The 13,429-nt window shown below is 37.3% G+C and overlaps 1 protein-coding gene across 1 annotated transcript in view; it reads left to right on the top strand.

Annotated features, from left to right (window-relative positions):
- TERT (telomerase reverse transcriptase) overlaps nucleotides 1-12,104 on the top strand; it is a 30,350-nt gene extending 18,246 nt beyond the window's left edge. Inside the window, exons 9-16 of the mRNA XM_035550545.1 lie at nucleotides 309-422; nucleotides 2,076-2,147; nucleotides 3,514-3,699; nucleotides 4,999-5,125; nucleotides 5,527-5,588; nucleotides 7,594-7,718; nucleotides 8,065-8,202; nucleotides 12,001-12,104. Coding sequence (XP_035406438.1) covers nucleotides 309-422; nucleotides 2,076-2,147; nucleotides 3,514-3,699; nucleotides 4,999-5,125; nucleotides 5,527-5,588; nucleotides 7,594-7,718; nucleotides 8,065-8,202; nucleotides 12,001-12,104 — 928 coding nt within the window. The remainder of the gene's footprint in view (nucleotides 1-308; nucleotides 423-2,075; nucleotides 2,148-3,513; nucleotides 3,700-4,998; nucleotides 5,126-5,526; nucleotides 5,589-7,593; nucleotides 7,719-8,064; nucleotides 8,203-12,000) is intronic.
- Nucleotides 12,105-13,429: the final 1,325 nt, after the last annotated feature.

Genomic DNA, 13,429 nt, shown 5'->3' with positions numbered 1-13,429 from the left:
GGTTTGAGATCAGTTGTAAGTTCCTTTCATTTAATGACAATTGTCTACTGGACTTTGTTAATAAGAAAGAAAAATGTGCTTTAGTTGTTTTTTTGTTTGTTTTCCTACTGCTAAACTTAAAACGTCTAGAGCCGTATCTAGATTCTTAGAGGAAAGAAAAAAAATTTAGGTAAGGTTAACTAGCAAGCTTTCAGCATGTTTATTATTGAAATATATGTTATACTTGAAAAAAATTAATGTTTAATGGCTATTGAAGTCTTTTTGTTGCATGTTTTGATTTCTTTTTTTTTTCTTTTATTCTATTGTAGTTACTACTTACAGTGCTCTGGAATTCCACAGGGCTCCCTTTTGTCAACCTTGCTTTGCAGCTTGTGCTATGGAGACATGGAAAACAAATTATTCCGTGGGGTACAGCAGGATGGGTAGGAAGATTTGGATGCTCTTTGTATGCTCTGTTATAGTGGCACATAATGTATAGTGTGTGTATATATGCTACACGTTTTCTCAAGTTTAATTTTGAATTTCAAGGATTTCCAACTCTCCAGCAGGAGTGTGGTGCACATAAAGATCTGTGCTGCTTCAGTGTCACTGCAGCTGTTTTTGAGGGGAATCTCTGTATTTATTCATAAGATTGGGAAGGAAAGAGGTGAAAAAAGTTTTCCTAGATCTGTGGGTGGGAGACTTACAAAGAGCACAGCACTTAGGAATGGTGTAAAGGCACATTGGTCCTTGTTAGAAGCCCCTTTGTGGCTCTTAGTACATCTTCTAAGGCCCTGCTTGTGCTTGCTTCTTAAGACCTTTGCAGAAAGTTCTGCCTCTTCATTAGACATAAAAAATTTAGGGTCCCTTTTATCTCCATATGAATTGATCACCAGCTGAATCCAAGATTAAAGTCTTTCAGCATGAGCTGGACTTTGGTGACACCCCTGAAGCTTGTCCCTGTTCACACAGCTTTCTCCACTGCTGTCAGTTCTGTCCTAAGCAAGGTAAAAGAAGTGTGTAGGGGTACGCTAGAGAAGTGCATCAGTCTTGCAGTATCTCTTCTTGGAAGGCTCACTGGTTAATAGAAAGACTAAGAATTTTAAACATCTTTGTACACAAGTAATACAATTCTTTTCATAAGCTTTAGGATGCTTTGATGATATGAATGTGAACAGATACCTCTTTTGCTTTTAAAGGATGCTGTCTATGCGTATTGAACCTTAGAAACCATGATTCAGAAGAATGCACCTGTTATGTAGCAGCTGGTTTTATATAATGCAGGTTTTAGAATGTTACGTATTTGTTGGATGATTTGGATAGCTTTATTTGGCCTTTACGTGTAATGCTTCCACTTCGCTGTGCAAAACCAACCAACCAAACAAAACCATCACCACTGCCAACAACAAAACAAAAATCAACAAAAAACAACTGGCTATTGACTTGGATAGACAAAGGTGTAGCTGATCTGATCATGGTGATGGCATATTCCTGCTCTGAAGAGGAGACTGGACAAGATCTCCAGAGCTTCCTCTCTAATCGATCTGTTAGTTAGGATTTATCAGAAAAATGTGGGCAAGATTGGGGCTTACATTCTGTTGAAAAAGAAAATTCCAGCCTTTACAGTGGTAGACTTTTGTCTGACTGTTTTACATTCAAGTTACAGCTTTATAAATTACCACATGTTAAATGAAGATACGGAGTTAGAGCACATCAAGTACCTCATATCTGCCAGTGTACCTGGTACTAGACCTCCTTTCCTTGCACTGTCTTTCTCTGTGTAGTGGGCTAGGACATTGTGCAGTCTACCCTTGAATAGTGTAAAATGCTGCATCCAAGAAGCTAGTGTGGGAGTACCTTGTGTGCTGGAATTTCCTGTCATATTTCATGTAGCCCACCCCTTTGCTTTTTTTTCTCAATTTGTTATTTTAGGGAAGAAGCAGAACTGAGAATTTCTCCATAAGACCTGCTTTTGGAAATCATTAACCTTTATGTTCTTATGAATTAAAATGGGCAAATTGTTTCTCTGAAGAGTACGACAAAGATTTGGAAGGATTACATATCCAAAACTAATGTCATTTTCTTCTTGATTACAGAGTACTAATCCGTCTCATTGATGACTTTTTGCTGGTTACACCACATTTAATGCAGGCAAGAGCTTTTCTAAGGTATGCTATTCATGACGTTAAAAAAAACTAATAAGCATTAGCGCCTTATCGGTTATTCACTTTGATCTCCTTTATACGTGCCTGTACATATAGGTACGTTTGATTTTACTTATTTTTGATATAACTAAAAACCTGTTGCAGCTCAAATGGTTGGAGATTTTTGCTGAGGTTTTGACTCTGGACCTAGCTGCTGACTGAAGAAGCTTCAGAAAATCTTAGCATCTGCAGTGCAGTCAGTTGCTTCCTGCTTTTCATAGTTGGAAGGATGCAGCTTTGTGATCACCCTGTAAGGCGATGGGGAAATCAATCAAGTACAGTTTGAAGCACTAATAGCATTAGACAGTGGAATAGTGTGCTTTGAAGACTTCATTTGTCCATAGTTCCTCTTCAGAACAAAAGGAAATTTCTAGGTATGTGTGGATCTACAGTCCTGGAAATAATAGAACTAATACATTGGGAATGCCTCAAGCTATTAATCTCTAGAACGGCTTTTCAACATAATGCAACTCACATTAGCACTGCAGATGTTCTCTGCCTTGCCCTTTGAAGTTATCAGCATCTTTGTTCTGTGTCAGCTCCTGCAGCAGCTTTGTTGGTTTTCTGTGGACAAGCAGCCTCTTCTGTGAGAGAACCTCTTTCTGGAGCTGCTTGCAGGTCCTATGAGCTCTCTGCCACAAAGGAAATAATAGCAGTTTTTCTAACGTAGTGTTAGAACTGGGGAAATCTATTACTCCCCAACAATAAGAGCCCACCTCTTCCTCTTCCCTTTTAAAAGCATGAAGCCTGCACATGAATAAATCACCAGGACAAACTGCTGCTTGTCCATGAGATGACACTGCTGACCCAAAGCGTGATAGGTAATCAGCAGACTTCCTGGCAATAGAGATATTTGGGCAAAACCTTGTGCAGAAAGATCAAGATTTTTCATCAGATAGATGAGGTTCCAGTTATCTGGATTCTCTTTGGTTTTGTGTACTTTCAGAAGCAATTAACTCTTCATCTGTCTTTATTCTAGTAGTTTTAATGTCAATGTTTTCTGTGAGTGTGGTTGTCCCAAATATTTAACAGCTTAAATTTTTCATTTGCATTAACCTGTACAAGCTTTTCTATTCTCCATTATACCCATATCCTTAAGCTATTTATTTATTTACCTCCAGTAACTTCAGTTTTGTATATTTCTAGCTATGTTCATTAACCTAAATAGCTGGTTGTGTTTCTCTTTATTCTTCGCTTTCTGTCCTTTCATGTAAGATTGTTTGCATCATGCTGGGGGGGGGGTTGTTTGTGGATTTTTTGGTTTTGTTTGTTGTTGTTTTTTTTTTTTTTTTTGGTCAGGGCTTAGGCTAACTGTTTGTGTTTGTTTTAGGACTCTAGCAATGGGTATACCTGAGTATGGCTTTTTAATAAACCCCAAAAAGACAGTGGTGAATTTTTCTGTTGACGATATCCCAGAATGTTCCAAATTTAAACAGCTGCCAAACTGTCGTTTGATCCCATGGTGTGGTTTATTATTGGATACACAGACACTTGAGGTTTACTGCGATTATTCCAGGTAATATAGTTGTATATTCCAGTATCATGTCTTATACACAATGCAAGAAACACGGGAGTGTCTTGTGAATAGTGTAGTTGAATTAACTGCAAAATAAATTTTACGATTCTGTTTCTTATACAACAGCTTAAACATTTTATTCTGCTGTGCAGCCAGTCACTTTCTTCATTCCATCCTGGTGGAATGCACGTGAAGTTAACCTCATCGAATGTGATGCAGGTCTCTAGTGGACAGAAGTCATATACCATATGGTGACTACATGGTTTCTGAGAAATTCTGTTTGATCACCTCAGTTCAGCTTCTTTCACCATTATGCACAAGCACACTAACTGTTCTGGACTTGTGTTATTTTATGTACCTTACTAAAAATAATAGTATTACATGAACTACATGATTGTGACTAATTTTTTATACACCAGAGGGGTGAGTAATCCTTTCAGCACCAGAAGGTGTTCCCTCTGATGTACTTCAGATGTTAGTGTAGGGGAGAAGTAACCTGTCTTTAAGCTGGCATCCTTGGGTATATACACGAAGCAGTCTGACTGAACCAGCACAAAACTCAAGGTGGGAGAATGTTTCCTGCTGAAAAGCTCTGTAGACCCTTTTCACGGACTACTGGTGTTAGACGTTTCTTAAAGATGAACAGTAGTAAAGAGCTATTTAAACTGAATGATAATATTGTTATGATGTTGACCATTTTTAATATAAACAGCCCATGAATATGCTTAAGTGAGGAATTAAGAGGATGTTTTTCATTGCCCAAGTGGTGAAGTTCTTCAGCAGTCTTCCAAAAGAGAAAAGTTCAACAGAATACTGAAGCCCTTTCTTAGAAAGGTCTCCTTGGTTTTGATAAGCTCAACATAAGTAATTGGAGCACAAAGGTTGTTGGGCCAAGGTAAACTGAGCCAGCTTCCAGCCTAAACTCCTGTATTTCATGGGTCACAGACTATTACCTGGTTATTGCTGGAGTGAGTAATAACGGTCTGGCTAGACCATGTCTTTTACAAATAAAACCAGTTTAAGAAACGGCCCATGACCTTTAATTTATTTTTATTTTAAATAACAAGGCAATTTTTTCTTCCCTGAGGTACTGAAGTAATTCCCTAGATAATAGCCTTAATGCCACAATGTCCAGTCTGTTTCTAATTTGGATTTTGTTATAGTCATCCTTTTGCAGTTAGCTCATTGATTACCAGACCATTTCTGTAAGACGAGAAGTTAAATGAGCCTCATTTTACAGAATTTAATCTAGTCTCTTAGCCTATGGAGTCTAATTATTTTCTTTTCCTTTTTTTCTAGTTATTCCTGTACTTCTATCAGATCAAGTCTTTCCTTCAATTCAAACAGAACAGCTGGGAAAAACATGAAATACAAATTGCTTGCAGTCCTTAAACTGAAATGCCATGGTTTGTTTCTCGATTTACAGGTGGGACTATGGAAGTGAATGTTTGGAAATATTTTGATCAGTGATAAAGACCATTAAAGTGCTTTGAGTTCTGACCTAACAGTTGATTTTGAAAGATTATACACAATTTGGAAGTCTTGGCATCAACTAACATACGGGGTCTCGGCACCTTCCAGAACTGAGCCCTCTGTTTCGAGGCTATTGTAGCTTACAATCATAAAATCATTGTTGCAATCTTTGCAATCATGCAATCATTGCAATCATGTAATCATTGTTGTTTACAGTATTGTTGCTTACATCATAAAAATCGTGGAAGTGTATTGCATAAAATGTTTTCCTCTAGATTTGTCATCTTTCGCTGTTGAACAAATAATACGGTAACACGAAAATATTCCTATGGCTCTATTTCTGTTCTGTTCTAGATCAATAGCCTTAAAACAGTTTACATTAACGTCTACAAGATATTTTTACTTCAGGCTTACAGGTAGGTTGCTGTGTCTTGTGAATGTTTCATGACACTCTCCTGACACACAGAGGAGCTATGGATTAGCAAAAAATATGCCATGAAAATGTGCAGTGGTAAATTTAGTAGTAAGTCACATTATTCTCATCTCAGGCCTGTTCTTACATAATACAAGATTCAGGTAGAGGATTATATTTGTATGCGTGTTTAAGTGACATTTCACTAAATGAGTTTTCAGTGTCTCAGGGTATTTACAGCTGATCTCAAGAACAATTTGTTTTGCCCGAGAAAGATGATGAGAAGCCTTATTACTTATAAATCAGTTTATATTTAGAACTTCTTATCTGTGAAAATCATACTGAACTTCGACCTATATAGCTCTGCCTTAAGTGAAGTTTCATCCTTACAAGTTAATTGCAGTTTCTTTGCTGTTGATAATGTCTTAATTACTTCTTAGCTGATAAAAATGTTGTTGGCTTTTGTGAGTTTTTCTTGACTGGCAGAGGAAATGAATACTTTGAACAAAAATGAAGGGAAAGAAATCACAATTGTTAAGCAGGTTGGGAGAAAATAGTCATCTCTGTGTGTCAAAAACTTTTCAGTGGCTGCTCCAACTGAGATAGGAGAATCCCTGGACTAAGAAGTAGCATAAATATCAAGTAGTGCCCTGCTTCACAGGTCTAAAATCCCTTTATTTAGGCTCTTTCTGGTGGATGCTTATGTTGTTGCCATGGGATTGTTATGCTCTAAGAAGTCTTCTCCTTTTTGTTTTTCTTTGATTAAACACAACCCTGTTGATGACAACAGGAGGTAATAGGCTTGTGTTTGTACTGTTTTCTGATCGAGTTTAAGCCTTTTATCAGCTTCTGAATGCGAAGCAATGAAAAAGTCAGTTTCTTGTTTCCTCTGATTTGTGACTGAAGAAATTAGTCCATTAAGAGTTATTGTTCATTGTTTTAGCACAAAAAAAAAGTATGAGGTGTTTCCCTCTTCACAAACATCATGTGTTGCTCTTCTGTTAGGCTCCTACTTGTTAGGAAGTGACACTTTAGTTTTGTTCTTAAAGTCACCTTGGTCTGCATTACCCCATCTGTATAATTCCTATGTCCAAGAAGTGTAATAGGGCTTATCTAGTGCAGCACCGATACCTTAAAATCTTTTTAACACATCTGTTTTGGCTGATGTAAGATTTTCTAAGTTGTTGCACATGATTAATTAGAGTTAATTCTGTTTGCTATTACGGTGACACACTAACAAATGTCTTTACTTTAGTATACCTTTAAAAAAACTGTCTGGCATTCTAACAGTGTGGCGCAGTGCAATAATTATGTTTATACTTTAAATATTTAAAAGTAAACGCTTCAAATCCTAAACATTTTAGGATTTCTTGAAGTAATTATGCTTTTGCTGTGTTAATTTAATAAACTTCCTGAGTATATACATTAAGTAACTACAAAAAAAAATGGTGTTGTATTAATTCAATATATTCCATGTAAGCCAACAGTTTTTAAAATGTCCAAGCTAAGGTGTAAGGGAGTATACAATACAATTAATTTCCATAGAATTAGTTTCAAAATAGACAAGAGTGAGTATCCTGATCTGTGGTACGCTCTGTTTCCCTGAAGAATGGGATTTGGTGGTGGTGATTTTTTGTTTTTCCTTCCTCCACTTCCTCTCTCAAATTGTGTGTGTGTTCTCTGGCAGAGTGGTTTGTGGTAGTAGAATTGGTGAGGATGTGAGTTTAACTTTTCCTCCACATAAGACAATCATTGTGTTCAGAAGAGAGTTCTGTTACTGAAAGAGGTAGCTTAACCTCTTGTTTCAGCACAGAATTTAGAAACAAACGTCTTAAGCATGTGTCACTCCATGGATTTGTATATAGGTGATGTTTCATATGCTAACAGTGTTGATTTGGCTAAAGGCCATTTGGTGCTTTTAAATGTTGTATAATGCCTAAGTTACATGGTCATAATTTCATTTGAAATTGGAAATGACTTGTGATTAAGTAGGCTGTTTTTGCAAACAGGTTCCATGCCTGTGTTCTTCAACTTCCATTCAACCAGAAAGTTAGGAACAATCCTGATTTCTTCCTAAGAGTCATTGCTGAGAATGCATCATGCTGCTATTCTATGCTGAAAGCTAAAAATCCAGGTACAGTATGTTAATAGCAGTGAAGTAGCATATTTTTGTTTTTAAGATAAATAAATAGCCTTGAACGTGTATCCTGATCGTTTTGTTCTGAGATAGAGATCAATAGTGAAAAACATGGAGTGCATAATAAGAATCACAAAACAATTTTTTAACTCCGCTTCCTAAAGATAATAAATTGTTTCAGTTTTTAGTCCTCTGCTTACCTAGCACACTTCATTGACTGCATAGGCTTTTAGTAAATAAACAAACAACAACAAAAAAACTCGATTTTTATAGAAAGAAAGGGGAGGGTCAGACATATTTCTGAATACACATAATTTTCAGTATCTTCCTGTTCTGTCTCTAGGATTTACTTTAGGTAACAGAGGTGCATCTGGCGTGTTCCCTTCTGAGGCAGCAGAATGGCTCTGCTATCATGCCTTCACTGTCAAACTGTCAAACCACAAAGTTGTTTACAAATGCTTGCTTAAGCCCCTGAGGCTCTGTAAGTATTCAGTTACTCTTACCGTTTAAATATGATTGGTTAATTGTACTTGTGATCTAATGGATTTTTAAGTTTTCTTATCGTGAAATGTTGTTCTAAAATGCAGTAACAGTAACAAGCTTTCTCATCTTAATGAAATCTATTACCACTTTAATTTGCCTATTTAAATGTATGTTTTTCTGTATTGCATGTTCTAGAGCCTTAAGGGGCACATGTTACTTGGTGCTCATCAAGTTAGTGTAGTTCAAAAACCTTAATATGACTGGGTTGATCATATTCTGAGCAGGCTTAATTAAATGAAATAGAAAGGTTCAGATTTCTCTTTTTTTAAATTTAGATTAACTCCAACAAAATAATTTCCTCCCACAATGTAAACTCTTACCCCTAAAAATGTCACTGGGGATGCTTTAAAAGAGAAGCACTTGCTGTGCTCTGTCACATTGTCATTGAGTTGCCTTGTCAGGCAAGTCTGTGACTCTTCTGCATGGTGAAAGAAGTTGAATGTGTGCCTGGCCTCTGAGCAACTGCATCTCCTTGACCGGTCATGTAGTCTGTACCCAGGCTAGGCACAGAAATAATACAATTTTCAATTCTAAGATATTAAAAGTGAACACCAGAAGCTTTTTCTGAAGCAGTCGATACTGCTGTTGGATTTAGCTTCAGTGAAGAGCAGGTACAGCCACTACTCCAGAGTGTCTCAGCAGTGACTGTATAATTCTCACTCTGAGACATTGCTTGGGCTTTTTTCCTTACATAATACTGAAAACTTCTTCCATCTGGTTTCAGAATAACCACTATGTCATCTGCAAATGTATTGCAAGCTTCCCTTGGTACCTGTGCTGAGGCACAGTGTCCCAAAAAGAGAGCAGTTCTGGTTTTGGAAGTAGGCATTTCCTTCCTATATCAAAGACCTGTGGGAAAGCCTGAATGCACAGAGTCTTGGTTTTGTTGGAACAGTGTGACAAAGAAGAAACTGGAACATTCACAGGAAACAAGCTGATGGCTGAGACTGTACCAGGCTTGTTCCTGGCAGCTATGGACGTGTCCTCTGCACTTTGGAGCAGTTCTAACCTAAGAAGGGAAAGCTCACCATCTATCAACATCAATCCTCTGGCAGTGAGAATTGCCCTTGCAGAAACTGAGTAATCTTGTTTCTTAAATTCCTGGGGAGGACTGTTTAATGTACTTGCTGTGTGTTGCGGAGGCAGAGCAGGAAAGGTTCAAAGGCAAGTAGAAAGTTAGGGTGGCATTCTTAAGAGTAATTTCCAGCCGTTCTTCCATGAACCTTACATTCTCCAAGGCTGAAACTGTTTTTCACATCCGTAATGTCAAAACAACTCTGTTTGTATCTGCGAGGCACAGTTTCTTTTGGAAATATCAGACTTCAAGTACACTGCTGAATGACTGCTGAAAGGGTTCAGTGATTTTTGCCGAATAGCTACCTAAACAGGTAGCAGGTTGCGAGCTGGTTTAACTATGAAACTTGTAAGATGGAAGCTTTTGCTGTGATCAGTCAACTGATCACTGGGGCCCAGGTAACTTGGCTGCCAATCAGAGAAATCTCCATTTGCTTATAGCCCCCTGGTGTCTTACCTGTTCTTCCAGTAGCCCTGTTCACCTTCTAAGCAGCAAGGGTTCGTACACTGCTTGGTGAAGCACTTCTGTAGTTTCTGCTTATATGAAAAACCTCCAGAAAAGCTAGCAGGTAATTTGGCAGGAGGGCTGCTGTTTGGGGGTCAGTTTGTCATGCAGCTTGAATACTTATGTACCAGTGACTGCAGTTTGAGTGGTGCTTTGACCATATGTATATTTGCTTCCCACCTTCCTTCTCCCATCCTTGAAGAGCTGGTTGAGGTTTCAAACTGTTTTTTTGAAAAAGAATTGAGAAGGCACCAGATGATGAGTAGTAGGGAAGGTGAGGCATCAGTCTGCTGGTACTGTAAAGCTGTACAAAGATGCCTTGTGATCCGTGGTGATAAGGTCTAGCTTAACCTTGATGTGAACGTGCATCTTTATCTCCTTGTCTCTGAGAACTCTGATCATAGATAAAGATTTATCTTTCAGTCACCTGAGCATACATGTTTATATTTCTGTTCTCTTCCAAATGAGTTTATTAAGATACTGAATGTGCTGGAACTAAAAATCCATTTGAAAAGACTTTGATAGGTAGCTTTCTGCTCAGTCTCATAGGTTTTGTTTTGCCTGCATCAGATTTTTTTTCTGGGTAACGTTGTTGTTGTGATCAGAACACCACGCTGTAAAGACATTTGGAGCTGAGCATAGTGTAGAAATACTAGAGCTAATTTTAAACACTGTATTTTTAAGTTCTGTCTTACTTCTGGAAAGCAGGCAGCATGTGTGGATTTCAGAGAAGCTGCGACAGCACAGTCATTGGTTCTCAGGTGCCTTCCTCTAAGGTGAAGCTAGTTCAATATCTCTGTTTGGCACAGCAATCTGTAGCACGGAGATAACTAAGGCTGGTAATAGCACCTGTGTTGACTGAACAGCTACACTTTTTGATGTCATTTTGGAGTTGTATCAGCTATATAAAACATATTGCACCTGTGAGACCGTGTCAATTGATGGAAATTGATATAAACTTAATTTTTTACTTGTGTCCCTGCACATGCGTTTCCATTATTTTCCCTGGAAATCAATATCAAACTTAGGGGTTTTCGGGAGGAGGTTCTTCCCCATGTTCCAAAACCTGTTAAATATCAACATCAGTGACTTATCAGTACAAGTTGTCGTCATTCTTCAGAGTTAAGCACTTAAAACATAGTTACTGTTTAACATCCCTCCTATTATTACCAGTTGGGAAAGGAGCAAGAGTCTTTTTTTTTCATGATAAGATAGGAGTACGTAATCTCTCTAAATAGAGAGCAAATGTTTATTGAGCACTTCTGCCTTTCTGCACCATTGACAATTTTACCAACCGTTTGGGTAACGGACCTAAACTGGGATTGCTAGGTTGCTAGGATTTTGTCTGTTCTTTCTAATCTTTAAAAAGTCTTTTTTATTGTCTTTACTTCTATTGACCGTAGACTTCGATGATCTTTATTTCAAAACTGTTACATACTGTTGTAAAAAATTTGTTCCTGATTTAAGAGCCTTGTTTAGTCTCCAAAATTTTCCACCTTAAGGGTGGCTTCCCAGTTGACATATCTGGTCTTACAAGGAAACATGGGGGAAGAATCTCTGTAGTCACTAGGTGCTTTCTCCATGTGATTTTATTTTATTTTTTCCTCTCTTTATATATATCAGTTCAAAACATAGGCTACTTTGAAGATGTATCTGAAAGTAGAGGGGGGGAAAAAAAAACAGTTTGAGAATACCTTCTTCCTGTAGATACACATTAACAGCTAGATAATGATCTGTCACTTGTCATGACCATAGTTTAAAATAGGGTCTTTCAGAGTAACATTTCTTTGACAAGATATTTTTGGTGGATATAGTTATTGAGTAACTGGTCTTGCACTCTTCAAAAAAAAAAAAAATAATTAGATACAAGCAAGTGTTCTAAGGACGTACTAGGAGGAATTTACTCCTTGGTTTTCCATAGTTAATGTTTTAATTAATGCTTTTTAACCTTTTTATTTACTAGCAATTACCTGCCCTGTTTAAGGGCAGAAGAAGAACAGCACATTCTACTATAACCTTTTTATCCTTGTATTCCAGGTGTTCCAACTTTTCTATTGGATTGAGTTAGTATTCATTTCATGACTTACTAGCATTTTGCCTAAGAAAGAATTGATAGTTACCTGCATTAGTAATGTATTATTTCCAACCTTCTTGTAGGTATGATGCAGCTATTCAGGAAGATCCCAAAGGATACTAAGGCACTACTGAAGACAGTGACAGAACCATCTATTTGTCAAGATTTCAAAGCTATCCTGGACTAACATATAAAGTTTTATTTCATAATCCTTCCAGGCTTAAAAATAAATGCTCTGTCTTTAGATGACTTTTCTGTAGTTTATTTTGGTAGAGTGGACTGAAAGCAAGTTTATTGGGAAATTTTGTGTTTTTCTCAGATACCACCCAACAGCTTTAAAAGAGTAGATTATTTTGCTAATATCTTTGTTGGGGTTTTCCTGTAAGTTCATAGGCTGTTTGAAGTACAGCCTGTGAACGTGACTTGGTTTCCTTCAGTAATTTCCATCTTTTTGATGAAGATGTCCTTAAGTTGTCTGTAAAAAGATTGACTTTTTTTATTGAGTATTGTTCCTGAAGAACTGTTCTTTGCTGCTGTGTTGCAGACTATTTTATAATAAATTGTGTGGGTAGTTGCAAAACTCATGCTTGTCTCCAATACCTCTATTTTGTAGTAATCTTCAACATATCCCCCCTTGTCCCTCCTCCCAGTTTTTCTGTGTCCTGAAGGACGCTTATTGGCACAGGGCAAGTGCATTTTATGGCAGTGCCTAGCAAGATGTACAGATTAGAGATTTTAGGCTTTGGAGAGCACAACTAGTACATTCCAAAATTTCTATATCTAATCTGGTTATGTGTAATATTCTTAATCTGTTTTGAGAGCTTGCTGATATTTTAATGCAGTGATGAATTTATAACTACAAAACCAAGAGGAGTCAGAGTTATTGATTAGATAATAGAAGAGTAATCTACTTGGTTTATTTGTGTTTCCTGTTCTTTATTTAGGCTTATCTTTCACTCCATAATGCTACTGAAGCACTGTCTAGCCCTGATTTTGGTGTGTTGTGCAGGGCTGACTTTTGCCCAGTGACTGCTCTGTCAAGCCTGCACATGTTTTTTTCTTCCCCAGGCTTGCATGTTGAATTTGCGATGTTATAATGTAGAGCTATTTTATTATGATAATTCGTAAAGAAATGCATAAAGGGTAATGCTTGCAATTTTCTGAGCCAATGTTTGCCTTTCCCTGTAAATACTTGCGAAGTCATCATTTTTAAGCAGTAGGTGCTGTTTCTGAAGGCTGTGAACAGTTGCAAATACCATTTAGAAATCACTATTTCATTTTAAAATATTGTCCAGATAAGAAGGCAATGGAAATCAAAGCTGAAACTAGTATGTATTTAGTAAATGGTAAATCTGGAAAGTTGAAAAAAAGATGGCAGTCTGTACTGGCTGCTACAAGGACAAGTAGGAAAAAATACTTGTGAGCACATATTTAAGGAATAGATTAAATATAGAACATTAAATCTATGTTATTGCTAAAATGAGTGGTCTCTACTGTATGAAGGGTAGAAAT

The sequence above is a fragment of the Cygnus atratus genome, chromosome 2 (assembly GCF_013377495.2).
Source record: "Cygnus atratus isolate AKBS03 ecotype Queensland, Australia chromosome 2, CAtr_DNAZoo_HiC_assembly, whole genome shotgun sequence".
Taxonomy (NCBI): domain Eukaryota; kingdom Metazoa; phylum Chordata; class Aves; order Anseriformes; family Anatidae; genus Cygnus; species Cygnus atratus.
Note: the sequence above shows the minus strand (reverse complement) of the source record. Positions and strands in the feature narration are given on the sequence as shown.